Genomic DNA, 19,635 nt, shown 5'->3' on the forward strand with positions numbered 1-19,635 from the left:
GTGCAGACATGCAGGGTGTGTTATATACAGACCTTTGAATGTGTATGTATCATTTTGTATAATATGCTTGGATTCTGTGCTTTCCATCTTGTAGAGTCACTGTGACTTCAGTTTCGAAAGGAGCTGATGGTTTACCTGCTTTGTTTTGTCCTTATTCAATAAAGGAACATAATGTTACACATTGTGTTTTTATATTCATATGGAATGTGTATTTGTTTATATGACAGAGTACTAGGGCCACACTGAAGAAAAAGGATAAAGTCATAAATTTATGAGGCTGGTTCTTTCTGCAGAAAAGCTACATATTGTTTTTACAGTTTTGATACTTATGACAATGTGATACTTAATATTCTGGCACATCAGCATGTCTTTGTTTATGAAACCATACTGAAGTACAATTTCACGAAATGCCCCACATCTGTCATTTTAACAACTGTCCTCCTTTAAAACAACTGGTTACAATATTATGACTTGTGTTTTTTTCCCCTCTGTGGCCCTAATATTCTATCATTTTATATATAGCCTTATAGTCTATGGGAAACTGTAAATTATCTAATGATAGCAACATCATCTAAAAATCATTTTTTATCCAAAATCATTGAAATTAATGATCACAAACGTTTAAATAATAACAGTGGGTCTAGTTATATGTGATAACAATGTATAGTGAGCAGTGAAATAACTATTGGTTTCCATTTGTGGTGACTGCTGACTGACATTAGGGATGAGATTAAATAGATCCTGGAATTTAGCCTGGTCTGGAGCAGGCTAGCTCCACAGAATAAATCTCCATGGTAATTTATACCATAACATATCCTCCTGCCCCCTATCCATCTTTAGTGCAACCGGATTACGGATCAATTGAGCCAGGATCACCAAGATATCCTGGCTTAATCCCTTATCCTAGTTTTGTGCAACAGGCCCCTGGTTGAATAAAGGTTCAAATAAATACCAGGGTATTAACGATACTGACCTGGTTAAAACCTCACCAACATAACAGGTGGATGCAAGGGTCTGCCTGAACAAACAGACACATTTTCAGTCATCAGAGGGGAGAAAATATGAGTAAAAAGGGGGAGACAAAAAATATGTTTTCTTTTGGCTGCAGTGCAACGGTGGATTAAAATTCAAGCAACAACAGTGTGGGAGAGAGAGCGCTCTAACTGAAGGGCTCTAACTGAAGGGCTCCAACTGAAGGGCTCTAACTGAAGGGCTCCAACTGAAGGGCTCCAACTGAAGGGCTCTAACTGAAGGGCTCCAACTGAAGGGCTCTAACTGAAGGGCTCCAACTGAAGGGCTCCAACTGAAGGGCTCTAACTGAAGGGCTCCAACTGAAGGTCTCCAACTGAAGGGCTCCAACTGAAGGGCTCTAACTGAAGGGCTCTAACAGAACGGCTCTAACTGAAGGGCTCCAACTGAAGGGCTCCAACTGAAGGGCTCCAACTGAAGGGATATAACTGAAGGGCTCTAACTGAAGGGCTCCAATTGAAGGGCTCCAATTGAAGGGCTCTAACTGAAGGGCTCCAACTGAAGAGTTCTAACTGAACGGCTCCAACTGAAGGGCTCCAACTGAAGGGCTCTAACTGAAGGGCTCCAACTGAAGGGCTCCAACTGAAGGTCTCCAACTGAAGGGCTCTAACTGAAGGTCTCTAACTGAAGGGCTCCAACTGAAGGGCTCCAACTGAAGGGCTCTAACTGAAGGGCTCCAACTGAAGGGCTCCAACTGAAGGGCTCTAACTGAAGGGCTCTAACTGAAGGGCTCTAACTGAAGGGCTCCAACTGAAGGGCTCCAACTGAAGGGCTCTAACTGAAGGGCTCCAATTGAAGGGCTCCAATTGAAGGGCTCTAACTGAAGGGCTCCAACTGAAGAGTTCTAACTGAACGGCTCCAACTGAAGGGCTCCAACTGAAGGGCTCTAACTGAAGGGCTCCAACTGAAGGGCTCCAACTGAAGGTCTCCAACTGAAGGGCTCTAACTGAAGGTCTCTAACTGAAGGGCTCCAACTGAAGGTCTCCAACTGAAGGGCTCTAACTGAAGGGCTCCAACTGAAGGGCTCCAACTGAAGGGCTCCAACTGAAGGGCTCTAACTGAAGGGCTCTAACTGAAGGGCTCCAACTGAAGGGCTCCAACTGAAGGTCTCTAACTGAAGGGCTCCAACTGAAGGGCTCTAACTGAAGGGCTCCAACTGAAGGGCTCCAACTGAAGGGCTCCAACTGAAGGGCTCTAACTGAAGAGCTCTAACTGAAGGGCTCTAACTGAAGGGCTCCAACTGAAGGTCTCCAACTGAAGGGCTCCAACTGAAGGGCTCTAACTGAAGGGCTCCAACTGAAGGGCTCTAACTGAAGGGCTCCAACTGAAGGGCTCCAACTGAAGGGCTCCAACTGAAGGGCTCTAACTGAAGGGCTCCAACTGAAGGGCTCCAACTGAAGGGCTCCAATTGAAGGGCTCTAACTGAAGGGCTCTAACTGAGGGGCTCTAACTGAAGGGCTCCAACTGAAGGGCTCTAACTGAAGGGCTCCAACTGAAGGGCTCCAACTGAAGGGCTCCAACTGAAGGGCTCTAACTGAAGGGCTCTAACAGAATGGCTCTAACTGAAGGGCTCCAACTGAAGGGCTCCAACTGAAGGGATATAACTGAAGGGATATAACTGAAGGGCTCTAACTGAAGGGCTCCAATTGAAGGGCTCCAATTGAAGGGCTCTAACTGAAGGGCTACAACTGAAGAGTTCTAACTGAACGGCTCCAACTGAAGGGCTCCAACTGAAGGGCTCTAACTGAAGGGCTCCAACTGAAGGGCTCCAACTGAAGGGCTCCAACTGAAGGGCTCCAACTGAAGGGCTCTAACTGAAGGTCTCCAACTGAAGGGCTCTAACTGAAGGGCTCCAACTGAAGGTCTCTAACTGAAGGGCTGTAACTGAAGGGCTCTAACTGAAGGGCTCTAACTGAAGGGCTCCAACTGAAGGGCTCCAACTGAAGGGCTCCAACTGAAGGGCTCTAACTGAAGGGCTCCAACTGAAGGTCTCTAACTGAAGGGCTCTAACTGAAGGGCTCTAACTGAAGGGCTCTAACTGAAGGGCTCTAACTGAAGGGCTCCAACTGAAGGGCTCCAACTGAAGGGCTCCAACTGAAGGGCTCTAACTGAAGGGCTCTAACTGAAGGGCTCCAACTGAAGGGCTCCAACTGAAGGTCTCTAACTGAAGGGCTCCAACTGAAGGGCTCCAACTGAAGGGCTCCAACTGAAGGGCTCTAACTGAAGGGCTCCAACTGAAGGGCTCCAACTGAAGGGCTCCAACTGAAGGTCTCCAACTGAAGGGCTCCAACTGAAGGGCTCCAACTGAAGGGCTCCAACTGAAGGGCTCCAACTGAAGGGCTCCAATTGAAGGGCTCTAACTGAAGGGCTCCAATTGAAGGGCTCAAACTGAAGGGCTCTAACTGAGGGGCTCTAACTGAAGGGCTCCAACTGAAGGGCTCCAACTGAAGGGCTCCAACTGAAGGGCTCTAACTGAAGGGCTCTAACAGAACGGCTCTAACTGAAGGGCTCCAACTGAAGGGCTCCAACTGAAGGGCTCCAACTGAAGGGATATAACTGAAGGGCTCTAACTGAAGGGCTCCAATTGAAGGGCTCCAATTGAAGGGCTCTAACTGAAGGGCTCCAACTGAAGAGTTCTAACTGAACGGCTCCAACTGAAGGGCTCCAACTGAAGGGCTCCAACTGAAGGTCTCCAACTGAAGGGCTCTAACTGAAGGTCTCTAACTGAAGGGCTCCAACTGAAGGGCTCCAACTGAAGGGCTCTAACTGAAGGGCTCCAACTGAAGGGCTCCAACTGAAGGGCTCTAACTGAAGGGCTCTAACTGAAGGGCTCTAACTGAAGGGCTCCAACTGAAGGGCTCCAACTGAAGGGCTCTAACTGAAGGGCTCCAATTGAAGGGCTCCAATTGAAGGGCTCTAACTGAAGGGCTCCAACTGAAGAGTTCTAACTGAACGGCTCCAACTGAAGGGCTCCAACTGAAGGGCTCTAACTGAAGGGCTCCAACTGAAGGGCTCCAACTGAAGGTCTCCAACTGAAGGGCTCTAACTGAAGGTCTCTAACTGAAGGGCTCCAACTGAAGGTCTCCAACTGAAGGGCTCTAACTGAAGGGCTCCAACTGAAGGGCTCCAACTGAAGGGCTCCAACTGAAGGGCTCTAACTGAAGGGCTCTAACTGAAGGGCTCCAACTGAAGGGCTCCAACTGAAGGTCTCTAACTGAAGGGCTCCAACTGAAGGGCTCTAACTGAAGGGCTCCAACTGAAGGGCTCCAACTGAAGGGCTCCAACTGAAGGGCTCTAACTGAAGAGCTCTAACTGAAGAGTTCTAACTGAACGGCTCCAACTGAAGGGCTCCAACTGAAGGGCTCTAACTGAAGGGATATAACTGAAGGGATATAACTGAAGGGCTCTAACTGAAGGGCTCCAATTGAAGGGCTCCAATTGAAGGGCTCTAACTGAAGGGCTCCAACTGAAGAGTTCTAACTGAACGGCTCCAACTGAAGGGCTCCAACTGAAGGGCTCTAACTGAAGGGCTCCAACTGAAGGGCTCCAACTGAAGGGCTCCAACTGAAGGGCTCCAACTGAAGGGCTCTAACTGAAGGTCTCCAACTGAAGGGCTCTAACTGAAGGGCTCCAACTGAAGGTCTCTAACTGAAGGGCTCTAACTGAAGAGCTCTAACTGAAGGGCTCTAACTGAAGGGCTCCAACTGAAGGGCTCCAACTGAAGGGCTCCAACTGAAGGGCTCTAACTGAAGGGCTCCAACTGAAGGGCTCTAACTGAAGGGCTCCAACTGAAGGTCTCCAACTGAACGGCTCTAACTGAAGGGCTCCAACTGAAGGGCTCTAACTGAAGGGCTCCAACTGAAGGGCTCCAACTGAAGGGCTCTAACTGAAGAGCTCTAACTGAAGGGCTCTAACTGAAGGGCTCCAATTGAAGGGCTCTAACTGAAGGGCTCTAACTGAGGGGCTCTAACTGAAGGGCTCCAACTGAAGGGCTCTAACTGAAGGGCTCCAACTGAAGGGCTCCAACTGAAGGGCTCCAACTGAAGGTCTCCAACTGAAGGGCTCTAACTGAAGGTCTCCAACTGAAGGGCTCTAACTGAAGGGCTCTAACTGAAGGGCTCCAACTGAAGGGCTCCAACTGAAGGGCTCCAACTGAAGGGCTCCAACTGAAGGGCTCTAACTGAAGGGCTCTAACTGAAGGGCTCTAACTGAAGGGCTCCAACTGAAGGGCTCCAACTGAAGGTCTCTAACTGAAGGGCTCCAACTGAAGGGCTCCAACTGAAGGGCTCCAACTGAAGGGCTCCAACTGAAGGGCTCCAACTGAAGGGCTCTAACTGAAGAGCTCTAACTGAAGGGCTATAACTGAAGGGCTCCAACTGAAGGTCTCCAACTGAAGGGCTCCAACTGAAGGGCTCTAACTGAAGGGCTCCAACTGAAGGGCTCCAACTGAAGGGCTCCAACTGAAGGTCTCCAACTGAAGGGCTCCAACTGAAGGGCTCTAACTGAAGGGCTCCAACTGAAGGGCTCCAACTGAAGGGCTCCAACTGAAGGGCTCCAATTGAAGGGCTCTAACTGAAGGGCTCTAACTGAGGGGCTCTAACTGAAGGGCTCCAACTGAAGGGCTCCAACTGAAGGGCTCCAACTGAAGGGCTCCAACTGAAGGGCTCCAACTGAAGGGCTCTAACTGAAGGGCTCTAACAGAACGGCTCTAACTGAAGGGCTCCAACTGAAGGGCTCCAACTGAAGGGATATAACTGAAGGGCTCTAACTGAAGGGCTCCAATTGAAGGGCTCCAATTGAAGGGCTCTAACTGAAGGGCTCCAACTGAAGAGTTCTAACTGAACGGCTCCAACTGAAGGGCTCCAACTGAAGGGCTCTAACTGAAGGGCTCCAACTGAAGGGCTCCAACTGAAGGTCTCCAACTGAAGGGCTCTAACTGAAGGTCTCTAACTGAAGGGCTCCAACTGAAGGGCTCCAACTGAAGGGCTCTAACTGAAGGGCTCCAACTGAAGGGCTCCAACTGAAGGGCTCTAACTGAAGGGCTCTAACTGAAGGGCTCTAACTGAAGGGCTCCAACTGAAGGGCTCCAACTGAAGGGCTCCAACTGAAGGGCTCCAATTGAAGAGCTCCAATTGAAGGGCTCTAACTGAAGGGCTCCAACTGAAGAGTTCTAACTGAACGGCTCCAACTGAAGGGCTCCAACTGAAGGGCTCTAACTGAAGGGCTCCAACTGAAGGGCTCCAACTGAAGGTCTCCAACTGAAGGGCTCTAACTGAAGGTCTCTAACTGAAGGGCTCCAACTGAAGGTCTCCAACTGAAGGGCTCTAACTGAAGGGCTCCAACTGAAGGGCTCCAACTGAAGGGCTCCAACTGAAGGGCTCTAACTGAAGGGCTCTAACTGAAGGGCTCCAACTGAAGGGCTCCAACTGAAGGTCTCTAACTGAAGGGCTCCAACTGAAGGGCTCTAACTGAAGGGCTCCAACTGAAGGGCTCCAACTGAAGGGCTCCAACTGAAGGGCTCTAACTGAAGAGCTCTAACTGAAGGGCTCTAACTGAAGGGCTCCAACTGAAGGTCTCCAACTGAAGGGCTCCAACTGAAGGGCTCTAACTGAAGGGCTCCAACTGAAGGGCTCTAACTGAAGGGCTCCAACTGAAGGTCTCCAACTGAAGGGCTCCAACTGAAGGGCTCTAACTGAAGGGCTCCAACTGAAGGGCTCCAACTGAAGGGCTCCAATTGAAGGGCTCTAACTGAAGGGCTCTAACTGAGGGGCTCTAACTGAAGGGCTCCAACTGAAGGGCTCTAACTGAAGGGCTCCAACTGAAGGGCTCCAACTGAAGGGCTCCAACTGAAGGGCTCTAACTGAAGGGCTCTAACAGAACGGCTCTAACTGAAGGGCTCCAACTGAAGGGCTCCAACTGAAGGGCTCCAACTGAAGGGATATAACTGAAGGGCTCTAACTGAAGGGCTCCAATTGAAGGGCTCCAATTGAAGGGCTCTAACTGAAGGGCTCCAACTGAAGAGTTCTAACTGAACGGCTCCAACTGAAGGGCTCCAACTGAAGGGCTCTAACTGAAGGGCTCCAACTGAAGGGCTCCAACTGAAGGGCTCCAACTGAAGGGCTCCAACTGAAGGGCTCCAACTGAAGGGCTCTAACTGAAGGTCTCCAACTGAAGGGCTCTAACTGAAGGGCTCCAACTGAAGGTCTCTAACTGAAGGGCTCTAACTGAAGGGCTCTAACTGAAGGGCTCTAACTGAAGGGCTCCAACTGAAGGGCTCCAACTGAAGGGCTCCAACTGAAGGGCTCCAACTGAAGGGCTCTAACTGAAGGGCTCCAACTGAAGGGCTCTAACTGAAGGGCTCCAACTGAAGGTCTCCAACTGAACGGCTCTAACTGAAGGGCTCCAACTGAAGGGCTCTAACTGAAGGGCTCCAACTGAAGGGCTCCAACTGAAGGGCTCTAACTGAAGAGCTCTAACTGAAGGGCTCTAACTGAAGGGCTCCAATTGAAGGGCTCTAACTGAAGGGCTCTAACTGAGGGGCTCTAACTGAAGGGCTCCAACTGAAGGGCTCTAACTGAAGGGCTCCAACTGAAGGGCTCCAACTGAAGGGCTCCAACTGAAGGTCTCCAACTGAAGGGCTCTAACTGAAGGTCTCCAACTGAAGGGCTCTAACTGAAGGGCTCCAACTGAAGGTCTCTAACTGAAGGTCTCCAACTGAAGGGCTCTAACTGAAGGGCTCTAACTGAAGGGCTCCAACTGAAGGGCTCCAACTGAAGGGCTCTAACTGAAGGGCTCCAACTGAAGGGCTCCAACTGAAGGGCTCTAACTGAAGGGCTCTAACTGAAGGGCTCTAACTGAAGGGATATAATTGAAGGGCTCCAACTGAAGGGCTCTAACTGAAGGTCTCTAACTGAAGGTCTCCAACTGAAGGGCTCTAACTGAAGGGCTCTAACTGAAGGGCTCTAACTGAAGGGCTCCAACTGAAGGGCTCTAACTGAAGGGCTCCAACTGAAGGGCTCCAACTGAAGGGCTCCAACTGAAGGGCTCCAACTGAAGGGCTCTAACTGAAGGGCTCTAACTGAAGGGCTCTAACTGAAGGGCTCCAACTGAAGGGCTCCAACTGAAGGTCTCTAACTGAAGGGCTCCAACTGAAGGGCTCCAACTGAAGGGCTCCAACTGAAGGGCTCCAACTGAAGGGCTCCAACTGAAGGGCTCTAACTGAAGAGCTCTAACTGAAGGGCTATAACTGAAGGGCTCCAACTGAAGGTCTCCAACTGAAGGGCTCCAACTGAAGGGCTCTAACTGAAGGGCTCCAACTGAAGGGCTCCAACTGAAGGGCTCCAACTGAAGGTCTCCAACTGAAGGGCTCCAACTGAAGGGCTCTAACTGAAGGGCTCCAACTGAAGGGCTCCAACTGAAGGGCTCCAACTGAAGGGCTCCAACTGAAGGGCTCCAATTGAAGGGCTCTAACTGAAGGGCTCTAACTGAGGGGCTCTAACTGAAGGGCTCCAACTGAAGGGCTCCAACTGAAGGGCTCCAACTGAAGGGCTCTAACTGAAGGGCTCTAACAGAACGGCTCTAACTGAAGGGCTCCAACTGAAGGGCTCCAACTGAAGGGCTCCAACTGAAGGGATATAACTGAAGGGCTCTAACTGAAGGGCTCCAATTGAAGGGCTCCAATTGAAGGGCTCTAACTGAAGGGCTCCAACTGAAGAGTTCTAACTGAACGGCTCCAACTGAAGGGCTCCAACTGAAGGGCTCTAACTGAAGGGCTCCAACTGAAGGGCTCCAACTGAAGGTCTCCAACTGAAGGTCTCTAACTGAAGGGCTCCAACTGAAGGGCTCCAACTGAAGGGCTCCAACTGAAGGGCTCTAACTGAAGGGCTCCAACTGAAGGGCTCCAACTGAAGGGCTCTAACTGAAGGGCTCTAACTGAAGGGCTCTAACTGAAGGGCTCCAACTGAAGGGCTCCAACTGAAGGGCTCTAACTGAAGAGCTCCAATTGAAGGGCTCTAACTGAAGGGCTCCAACTGAAGAGTTCTAACTGAACGGCTCCAACTGAAGGGCTCCAACTGAAGGGCTCTAACTGAAGGGCTCCAACTGAAGGGCTCCAACTGAAGGTCTCCAACTGAAGGGCTCTAACTGAAGGTCTCTAACTGAAGGGCTCCAACTGAAGGTCTCCAACTGAAGGGCTCTAACTGAAGGGCTCCAACTGAAGGGCTCCAACTGAAGGGCTCCAACTGAAGGGCTCTAACTGAAGGGCTCTAACTGAAGGGCTCCAACTGAAGGGCTCCAACTGAAGGTCTCTAACTGAAGGGCTCCAACTGAAGGGCTCTAACTGAAGGGCTCCAACTGAAGGGCTCCAACTGAAGGGCTCCAACTGAAGGGCTCTAACTGAAGAGCTCTAACTGAAGGGCTCTAACTGAAGGGCTCCAACTGAAGGTCTCCAACTGAAGGGCTCCAACTGAAGGGCTCTAACTGAAGGGCTCCAACTGAAGGGCTCTAACTGAAGGGCTCCAACTGAAGGTCTCCAACTGAAGGGCTCCAACTGAAGGGCTCTAACTGAAGGGCTCCAACTGAAGGGCTCCAACTGAAGGGCTCCAATTGAAGGGCTCTAACTGAAGGGCTCTAACTGAGGGGCTCTAACTGAAGGGCTCCAACTGAAGGGCTCTAACTGAAGGGCTCCAACTGAAGGGCTCCAACTGAAGGGCTCTAACTGAAGGGCTCTAACTGAAGGGCTCTAACTGAAGGGATATAATTGAAGGGCTCCAACTGAAGGGCTCCAACTGAAGGGCTCTAACTGAAGGGCTCCAACTGAAGGTCTCCAACTGAACGGCTCTAACTGAAGGGCTCCAACTGAAGGGCTCTAACTGAAGGGCTCCAACTGAAGGGCTCCAACTGAAGGGCTCTAACTGAAGAGCTCTAACTGAAGGGCTCTAACTGAAGGGCTCCAATTGAAGGGCTCTAACTGAAGGGCTCTAACTGAGGGGCTCTAACTGAAGGGCTCCAACTGAAGGGCTCTAACTGAAGGGCTCCAACTGAAGGGCTCCAACTGAAGGGCTCCAACTGAAGGTCTCCAACTGAAGGGCTCTAACTGAAGGTCTCCAACTGAAGGGCTCTAACTGAAGGGCTCCAACTGAAGGTCTCTAACTGAAGGTCTCCAACTGAAGGGCTCTAACTGAAGGGCTCTAACTGAAGGGCTCTAACTGAAGGGCTCCAACTGAAGGGCTCTAACTGAAGGGCTCCAACTGAAGGGCTCCAACTGAAGGGCTCTAACTGAAGGGCTCTAACTGAAGGGCTCTAACTGAAGGGATATAATTGAAGGGCTCCAACTGAAGGGCTCTAACTGAAGGTCTCTAACTGAAGGTCTCCAACTGAAGGGCTCTAACTGAAGGGCTCTAACTGAAGGGCTCCAATTGAAGGGCTCTAACTGAAGGGCTCTAACTGAGGGGCTCTAACTGAAGGGCTCCAACTGAAGGGCTCTAACTGAAGGGCTCCAACTGAAGGGCTCCAACTGAAGGGCTCCAACTGAAGGTCTCCAACTGAAGGGCTCTAACTGAAGGTCTCCAACTGAAGGGCTCTAACTGAAGGGCTCCAACTGAAGGTCTCTAACTGAAGGTCTCCAACTGAAGGGCTCTAACTGAAGGGCTCTAACTGAAGGGCTCTAACTGAAGGGCTCCAACTGAAGGGATATAACTGAAGGGCTCTAACTGAAGGGCTCCAATTGAAGGGCTCCAATTGAAGGGCTCTAACTGAAGGGCTCCAACTGAAGAGTTCTAACTGAACGGCTCCAACTGAAGGGCTCCAACTGAAGGGCTCTAACTGAAGGGCTCCAACTGAAGGGCTCCAACTGAAGGTCTCCAACTGAAGGTCTCTAACTGAAGGGCTCCAACTGAAGGGCTCCAACTGAAGGGCTCCAACTGAAGGGCTCTAACTGAAGGGCTCCAACTGAAGGGCTCCAACTGAAGGGCTCTAACTGAAGGGCTCTAACTGAAGGGCTCCAACTGAAGGGCTCCAACTGAAGGGCTCTAACTGAAGAGCTCCAATTGAAGGGCTCCAACTGAAGGGCTCCAACTGAAGAGTTCTAACTGAACGGCTCCAACTGAAGGGCTCCAACTGAAGGGCTCTAACTGAAGGGCTCCAACTGAAGGGCTCCAACTGAAGGTCTCCAACTGAAGGGCTCTAACTGAAGGTCTCTAACTGAAGGGCTCCAACTGAAGGTCTCCAACTGAAGGGCTCTAACTGAAGGGCTCCAACTGAAGGGCTCCAACTGAAGGGCTCCAACTGAAGGGCTCTAACTGAAGGGCTCTAACTGAAGGGCTCCAACTGAAGGGCTCCAACTGAAGGTCTCTAACTGAAGGGCTCCAACTGAAGGGCTCTAACTGAAGGGCTCCAACTGAAGGGCTCCAACTGAAGGGCTCCAACTGAAGGGCTCTAACTGAAGAGCTCTAACTGAAGGGCTCTAACTGAAGGGCTCCAACTGAAGGTCTCCAACTGAAGGGCTCCAACTGAAGGGCTCTAACTGAAGGGCTCCAACTGAAGGGCTCTAACTGAAGGGCTCCAACTGAAGGTCTCCAACTGAAGGGCTCCAACTGAAGGGCTCTAACTGAAGGGCTCCAACTGAAGGGCTCCAACTGAAGGGCTCCAATTGAAGGGCTCTAACTGAAGGGCTCTAACTGAGGGGCTCTAACTGAAGGGCTCCAACTGAAGGGCTCTAACTGAAGGGCTCCAACTGAAGGGCTCCAACTGAAGGGCTCTAACTGAAGGGCTCTAACTGAAGGGCTCTAACTGAAGGGATATAATTGAAGGGCTCCAACTGAAGGGCTCCAACTGAAGGGCTCTAACTGAAGGGCTCCAACTGAAGGTCTCCAACTGAAAGGCTCTAACTGAAGGGCTCCAACTGAAGGGCTCTAACTGAAGGGCTCCAACTGAAGGGCTCCAACTGAAGGGCTCTAACTGAAGAGCTCTAACTGAAGGGCTCTAACTGAAGGGCTCCAATTGAAGGGCTCTAACTGAAGGGCTCTAACTGAGGGGCTCTAACTGAAGGGCTCCAACTGAAGGGCTCTAACTGAAGGGCTCCAACTGAAGGGCTCCAACTGAAGGTCTCCAACTGAAGGGCTCTAACTGAAGGTCTCCAACTGAAGGGCTCTAACTGAAGGGCTCCAACTGAAGGTCTCTAACTGAAGGTCTCCAACTGAAGGGCTCTAACTGAAGGGCTCTAACTGAAGGGCTCTAACTGAAGGGCTCCAACTGAAGGGCTCTAACTGAAGGGCTCCAACTGAAGGGCTCCAACTGAAGGGCTCTAACTGAAGGGCTCTAACTGAAGGGCTCTAACTGAAGGGATATAATTGAAGGGCTCCAACTGAAGGGCTCTAACTGAAGGTCTCTAACTGAAGGTCTCCAACTGAAGGGCTCTAACTGAAGGGCTCTAACTGAAGGGCTCCAATTGAAGGGCTCTAACTGAAGGGCTCTAACTGAGGGGCTCTAACTGAAGGGCTCCAACTGAAGGGCTCTAACTGAAGGGCTCCAACTGAAGGGCTCCAACTGAAGGGCTCCAACTGAAGGTCTCCAACTGAAGGGCTCTAACTGAAGGTCTCCAACTGAAGGGCTCTAACTGAAGGGCTCCAACTGAAGGTCTCTAACTGAAGGTCTCCAACTGAAGGGCTCTAACTGAAGGGCTCTAACTGAAGGGCTCTAACTGAAGGGCTCCAACTGAAGGGCTCTAACTGAAGGGCTCCAACTGAAGGGCTCCAACTGAAGGGCTCTAACTGAAGGGCTCTAACTGAAGGGCTCTAACTGAAGGGATATAATTGAAGGGCTCCAACTGAAGGGCTCTAACTGAAGGTCTCTAACTGAAGGTCTCCAACTGAAGGGCTCTAACTGAAGGGCTCTAACTGAAGGGCTCTAACTGAAGGGCTCCAACTGAAGGGCTCTAACTGAAGGGCTCCAACTGAAGGGCTCCAACTGAAGGGCTCTAACTGAAGGGCTCTAACTGAAGGGCTCTAACTGAAGGGATATAATTGAAGGGCTCCAACTGAAGGGCTCCAACTGAAGGGCTCTAACTGAAGGGCTCCAACTGAAGGGCTCCAACTGAAGGGCTCTAACTGAAGGGCTCCAACTGAAGGGCTCCAACTGAAGGGCTCTAACTGAAGGGCTCTAACTGAAGGGCTCTAACTGAAGGGATATAATTGAAGGGCTCCAACTGAAGGGCTCTAACTGAAGGTCTCTAACTGAAGGTCTCCAACTGAAGGGCTCTAACTGAAGGGCTCTAACTGAAGGGCTCTAACTGAAGGGCTCCAACTGAAGGGCTCTAACTGAAGGGCTCCAACTGAAGGGCTCCAACTGAAGGGCTCCAACTGAAGGGCTCCAACTGAAGGGCTCTAACTGAAGGGCTCCAACTGAAGGGCTCCAACTGAAGGGCTCTAACTGAAGGGCTCTAACTGAAGGGCTCCAACTGAAGGGCTCCAACTGAAGGGCTCTAACTGAAGGGCTCTAACTGAAGGGCTCTAACTGAAGGGATATAATTGAAGGGCTCCAACTGAAGGGCTCTAACTGAAGGTCTCTAACTGAAGGTCTCCAACTGAAGGGCTCTAACTGAAGGGCTCTAACTGAAGGGCTCCAATTGAAGGGCTCTAACTGAAGGGCTCTAACTGAGGGGCTCTAACTGAAGGGCTCCAACTGAAGGGCTCTAACTGAAGGGCTCCAACTGAAGGGCTCCAACTGAAGGGCTCCAACTGAAGGTCTCCAACTGAAGGGCTCTAACTGAAGGTCTCCAACTGAAGGGCTCTAACTGAAGGGCTCCAACTGAAGGTCTCTAACTGAAGGTCTCCAACTGAAGGGCTCTAACTGAAGGGCTCTAACTGAAGGGCTCTAACTGAAGGGCTCCAACTGAAGGGCTCTAACTGAAGGGCTCCAACTGAAGGGCTCCAACTGAAGGGCTCTAACTGAAGGGCTCTAACTGAAGGGCTCTAACTGAAGGGATATAATTGAAGGGCTCCAACTGAAGGGCTCTAACTGAAGGTCTCTAACTGAAGGTCTCCAACTGAAGGGCTCTAACTGAAGGGCTCTAACTGAAGGGCTCTAACTGAAGGGCTCCAACTGAAGGGCTCCAACTGAAGGGCTCCAACTGAAGGGCTCCAACTGAAGGGCTCTAACTGAAGGGCTCTAACTGAAGGGCTCTAACTGAAGGGATATAATTGAAGGGCTCCAACTGAAGGGCTCCAACTGAAGGGCTCTAACTGAAGGGCTCCAACTGAAGGGCTCCAACTGAAGGGCTCCAACTGAAGGGCTCCAACTGAAGGGCTCCAACTGAAGGGCTCTAACTGAAGGGCTCTAACTGAAGGGCTCTAACTGAAGGGATATAATTGAAGGGCTCCAACTGAAGGGCTCTAACTGAAGGTCTCTAACTGAAGGTCTCCAACTGAAGGGCTCTAACTGAAGGGCTCTAACTGAAGGGCTCTAACTGAAGGGCTCCAACTGAAGGGCTCTAACTGAAGGGCTCCAACTGAAGGGCTCCAACTGAAGGGCTCTAACTGAAGGGCTCTAACTGAAGGGCTCTAACTGAAGGGATATAATTGAAGGGCTCCAACAGAAGAAGACAGTGAATGTTTCTGAGTGGCAGAGTTACAGTTTTGACTTAAATCTACTTGGCAAGAGCTGAAAATGGTTGTCTAGCGATGATCAACAACCAACTTGGCAGAACTTTAAGAATTTCGAAAATAATAATTGGCAAATGTTGCACAATCCAGGTGTGTAAAGCTCTTAGAGCCTTACCCAGACAGACTCACAGCTGTAATCGCTGCCAAAGGTGCTTCTACAAAGTATTGACTCAGGGGTGTGAATACTTGTGTAAATGAGATATTTCTGTGTTTAATTATAAATACATTTGCTAAAAATATCTAAAAACATGTTTTCACTTTGTCATAATGGGCTATTGTGTATAAATGGGTGAAACAACAAAAACATATGTACTATATTTAGATTCCAGGGTATAACACAACAAAATGTGTAATAAGTCAAGGGGTATGAATCCTTTCTGAAGGCACTGCCAAAATCACGAAGTATCCCTTTAAATGGTTCTATGCAGTTTAATTTTTTTTTTATTAATAGCGATGTGTGAGTTGACTCATAACCCACAGTGGGTTGAATGAAGAGAAAACGATGCCTTAAAAAATTCATAAATGTATCATTCTTGTGCAATTTATATTTATATATCTATCTATATACTGTATATATTATATATTTATATTTATAGGCTACATTGAGGGTTTTCTTTCACAGTTTTAACTGAATTATAATATTTAGATTCATTTATTTAATTAATCTTTATTTAACTAGGAAAGTCAGTTAAGAACAAATTCTTATTTACAATGACGGATTACCCCGGGCCAAACCCGGAGGACGCTGGACCAACGGTACACTGAATTTAGACTACCAAACGCCTATCTAAACCCAATCATCATCTGTTCAAATAAGTTACTAAATACAGTGAGTTTGTAAACATTCTTTGTGAAATGGGCTTTAAAAACGATGTGAAATGTTTGATGTATGTTCATTTTAAAGTGGGGTTAAAATTCATGAGCATCTGTATGATTGTAGCATGATAAACGAAAGAAAAAAATACATTTTCATCACGTTTTTTGACATTTATATGTTTACTTTTTTGATAATACTAACATTAATAGTCCAAAACACCAAACACATCTCAAAGTGGATATATAAATGGATAAATGTAATTTCAGCCTGTGATGCCTGGCCTTAACTTCTATGTGGTTAAAGTGCCCAATCAATTTACAAATGTACAGGGGACAGATTAGAGTGGCAGCATGTCTTAAACCTGAAATGGTTGAGCATTTTGTCATGTCCTTGTGGTCTGTTTTGCCCTGTAGTCGCTACCCGTTTGGAAGACGTTGTTAAGGCCTGTAGAAGTGCAAGTGATATAAAAACACTAAATATTCATTAATACGCTGTAATGTGTAAACACTTTACTTAGCTAGCACCAATAATTTGTAATTACAGCAAAAACTGTGAAATACAAACCCCTCCCCTCAATGAATTTCATTCATCCATTAATACCAATTACAGTAGCATTTACTTGTATTTTTTTTTTTACAGTAATAATACAGTCAACTTTACAGTATTTTACTGTGTGTCGTTACACATTACTTTCTTTGATACCGTATATATATATTACAGTTGTTGTACTGTAATATTAAATGCAGAATGTTACTTGCCTATAAATTGCTGTCAGATTCATGGTAACACCTTTACAGTGTAATCATTACTCCTTTACGGTGTAGTCATGACCCCTTTACAGTGTGGTCATTACCCCTTTACAATGTAGTCATTACTCCTTTACAATGTAGTCATTACTCCTTTACAGTGTAGTCATGACCCCTTTACAGTGTGGTCATTACCCCTTTACAGTGTAATCATTACCCCTTTACAATGTAGTCATTACTCCTTTACAGTGTAGTCATTACCCCTTTACAATGTAGTCATTACCCATTTACGGTGTAGTCATGACCCCTTTACAGTGTAGTCATTACTCCTTTACAATGTAGTCATTACCCCTTTACAGTGTGGTCATTACCCCTTTACAATGTAGTCATTACCCCTTTACAGTGTAGTCATTACCCCTTTACGGTGTAGTCATGACCCCTTTACAGTGTGGTCATTACCCCTTTACAGTGTAATCATTACCCCTTTACAATGTAGTCATTACTCCTTTACAGTGTAGTCATTACCCCTTTACAATGTAGTCATTACCCATTTACGGTGTAGTCATGACCCCTTTACAGTGTGGCCATTACCCCTTTACAGTGTAATCATTACCCCTTTACAGTGTAGTCATTACCCCTTTACGGTGTAGTCATGACCCCTTTACAGTGTAGTCATTACTCCTTTACAATGTAGTCATTACCCCTTTACAGTGTAGTCATTACTCCTTTACAGTGTAATCATTACCCCTTTACGGTGTAGTCATTACTCCTTTACAGTGTAGTCATTACTCCTTTACAATGTAGTCATGACCCCTTTACAGTGTGGCCATTACCCCTTTACAGTGTAATCATTACCCCTTTACAGTGTAATCATTACCCCTTTACAGTGTAGTCATGACCCCTTTACAGTGTAGTCATTACTCCTTTACAATGTAGTCATTACCCCTTTACAGTGTAGTCATTACTCCTTTACAGTGTAATCATTACCCCTTTACAGTGTAGTCATGACCCCTTTACAGTGTAGTCATTACCCCTTTACAGTGTAGTCATTACCCCTTTACAGTGTAATCATTACCCCTTTACGGTGTAGTCATGACCCCTTTACAGTGTAGTCATGACCCCTTTACAGTGTAGTCATTACCCCTTTACAGTGTAGTCATGAGCCCTTTACAGTGTAGTCATTACTCCTTTACAATGTAGTCATTACCCCTTTACAGTGTAATCATTACCCCTTTACAGTGTAGTCATTACTCCTTTACAGTGTAGTCATTACTCCTTTACAGTGTAGTCATTACTCCTTTACAGTGTAATCATTACTCCTTTACAGTGTAGTCATGACCCCTTTACAGTGTAGTCATTCCCCCTTTACAGTGTAATCATTACCCCTTTACAGTGTAGTCATGACCCCTTTACAGTGTAGTCATTACCCATTTACAGTGTGGTCATTACCCCTTTACAATGTAGTCATTACCCCTTTACAGTGTAGTCATTACTCCTTTACAGTGTAATCATTACTCCTTTACAGTGTAGTCATTACTCCTTTACAGTGTAATCATTACCCCTTTACGGTGTAGTCAAAGAGCCCCTGTCAACTGACGCTGAGGTCTATCAACTCCTGCAGAATAGAAGTTAGAGGTGTATTCCCCATTTTAAGCCCTAACCCCAAACGCAATAACCTAAAGAGCCCCATCAACATATACTACCGGTTCTGATAGAATGGAACCGATTAATAAATAGCACTCACCTCTGCGAGCACCGTATCCTGCTGATCCTGGCTCAAAGTAAAATTCCCTTGGTGCAGCGGGCTGCTCCGTAACACGGTGATGTGTAAGGTAAGAAGTAGAAGTCCTAAAAGCAACAAGAGTTCTGCCGCCAGTCGAACCATCCTTTTCACCTGACCGGTTTTTGGTCCCTGCGGTGTGGCAGGGGGTCCTCCGCCAGCTCCTCCCGCTGCAGACACTCCCAGCTCCGGATCCGCTGCGGGCGAGGAGCCGCAACACCACTTCGGAGCCACTTCTGGATTCAGAATTACAATTTTAAGGGGAAAGGGTGGGGGGGGGGGGGGGGAGAGGAGAATAGAGGAATCAAGAAAACAAATCGGTCAAAATGTCAAGTTTGGGACCACGTGGTTATGTTAGGTTCATTAACATCAGATCAGCGTCGGTGGAGAGCGGTCTTCAAGTGGAACAAAAAGTGGGTTCGGATTCAATGTGTAAAAACGATCAAAGTTAAAGGTCCATACAGCGAGGTTCAGGTTTCCTTTGGTATCCCCGTGGATGATGTGCTACTTCTATGTCGGCGTGGGTCTCCAAAATTATTTTTCCAAATGCTGTCAGGGCGACGGTGTAAAACTGCCCATGGGTAAAGTAATGAAATAATTTGTTGCGCCCAACGTGTATCCTATGTTAAAAACATGTAGTCTAACGCGTGTTGCCCTCCAGGTAGAGTCTTCTATCAAGAGACTTGCTGCTCCGTTCCAGCCCGGTGTTTCCGGCGCCACGTTCTCCACCTTTTTTTAAACCAGAATTAAACCTTTTCCTCGCCTTACAATCAAACCGTCTTGCTCTCTTCTCTCTCATCTGTGGTACGCAGGACTCCTTGGTTTTGATATGTTGGACACATTCTCCCTCCCGCCCATTATCTGGGCTATCATCTATCCAAAAAGGTCATATTGAATTCGCACAGGCGATTAACGCGTTGGTGTGGTACACCTTTGGCACACCATCACACCCCCCCCAAAAAAAGTGGATCTCCCGAGAAAAAAAACGACTAGTTTGATGAGTTCTCCCTTTCAAGCACAACCATTATCCATCCAGTCGCAGATCCAGACATGCTGTTGGCTTTTCTCCGCAGTATAAAACCAGTAGCTTTCCGATCCAAGCGTCAAGTGCGTCCCTCAACTCTCACCATGTCCAAAAAAGTGTAAACCAAACGACAGTCTGTCCACACTATATACACGCTGTTTTTCTCTCACAGCACTTTCCTGTAGGCGAAAGTGTTTTTATACGCCCCCTCTTCTGGTTTGCTGTCAAGCCCCCCCCCCCCCCCCCCTCGTTTCTTAATTTAACCCCTTCTATCCTTTCAGCGCCGGTGACACGGGAGGGACGGTGGCAATGCAACTCACCATGGCGCGAATAACAGGCAAGCCACAGTCAACCCACTGGACGCTCTGTAGCCCGGCATCTGCACATGTGCTCGATGTTATTGCATGAACTGAACATATTGACTTTAAAAGTGAAGATATTACAAATGATATACGATACATTGAAGATATTAGACTACAATAGCAAAATGAATTGTGTCGCCAGACTTCTAGGCTACAGTGGGTGACTGACTGACTGTGTTACTGCCAGGCTACAGTGGGTGACTGACTATGTTACTGCCA

General features: G+C 48.2%; 1 protein-coding gene across 1 annotated transcript in view; it reads right to left on the minus strand.

Annotated features, from left to right (window-relative positions):
- Positions 1-19,241, minus strand: part of ism1 (isthmin 1) — a 59,071-nt gene extending 39,830 nt beyond the window's left edge. Inside the window, exons 1-2 of the mRNA XM_071391329.1 lie at positions 18,493-19,241; positions 17,995-18,266 (exon numbers count right to left, since the gene is read on the minus strand). Coding sequence (XP_071247430.1) covers positions 17,995-18,135 — 141 coding nt within the window. The 5' untranslated portion in view covers positions 18,136-18,266; positions 18,493-19,241. The remainder of the gene's footprint in view (positions 1-17,994; positions 18,267-18,492) is intronic.
- Between the last annotated feature and the right edge of the window lie 394 nt (positions 19,242-19,635).

The sequence above is a fragment of the Salvelinus alpinus genome, chromosome 3, assembly GCF_045679555.1.
Source record: "Salvelinus alpinus chromosome 3, SLU_Salpinus.1, whole genome shotgun sequence".
Taxonomy (NCBI): Eukaryota; Metazoa; Chordata; class Actinopteri; order Salmoniformes; family Salmonidae; genus Salvelinus; species Salvelinus alpinus.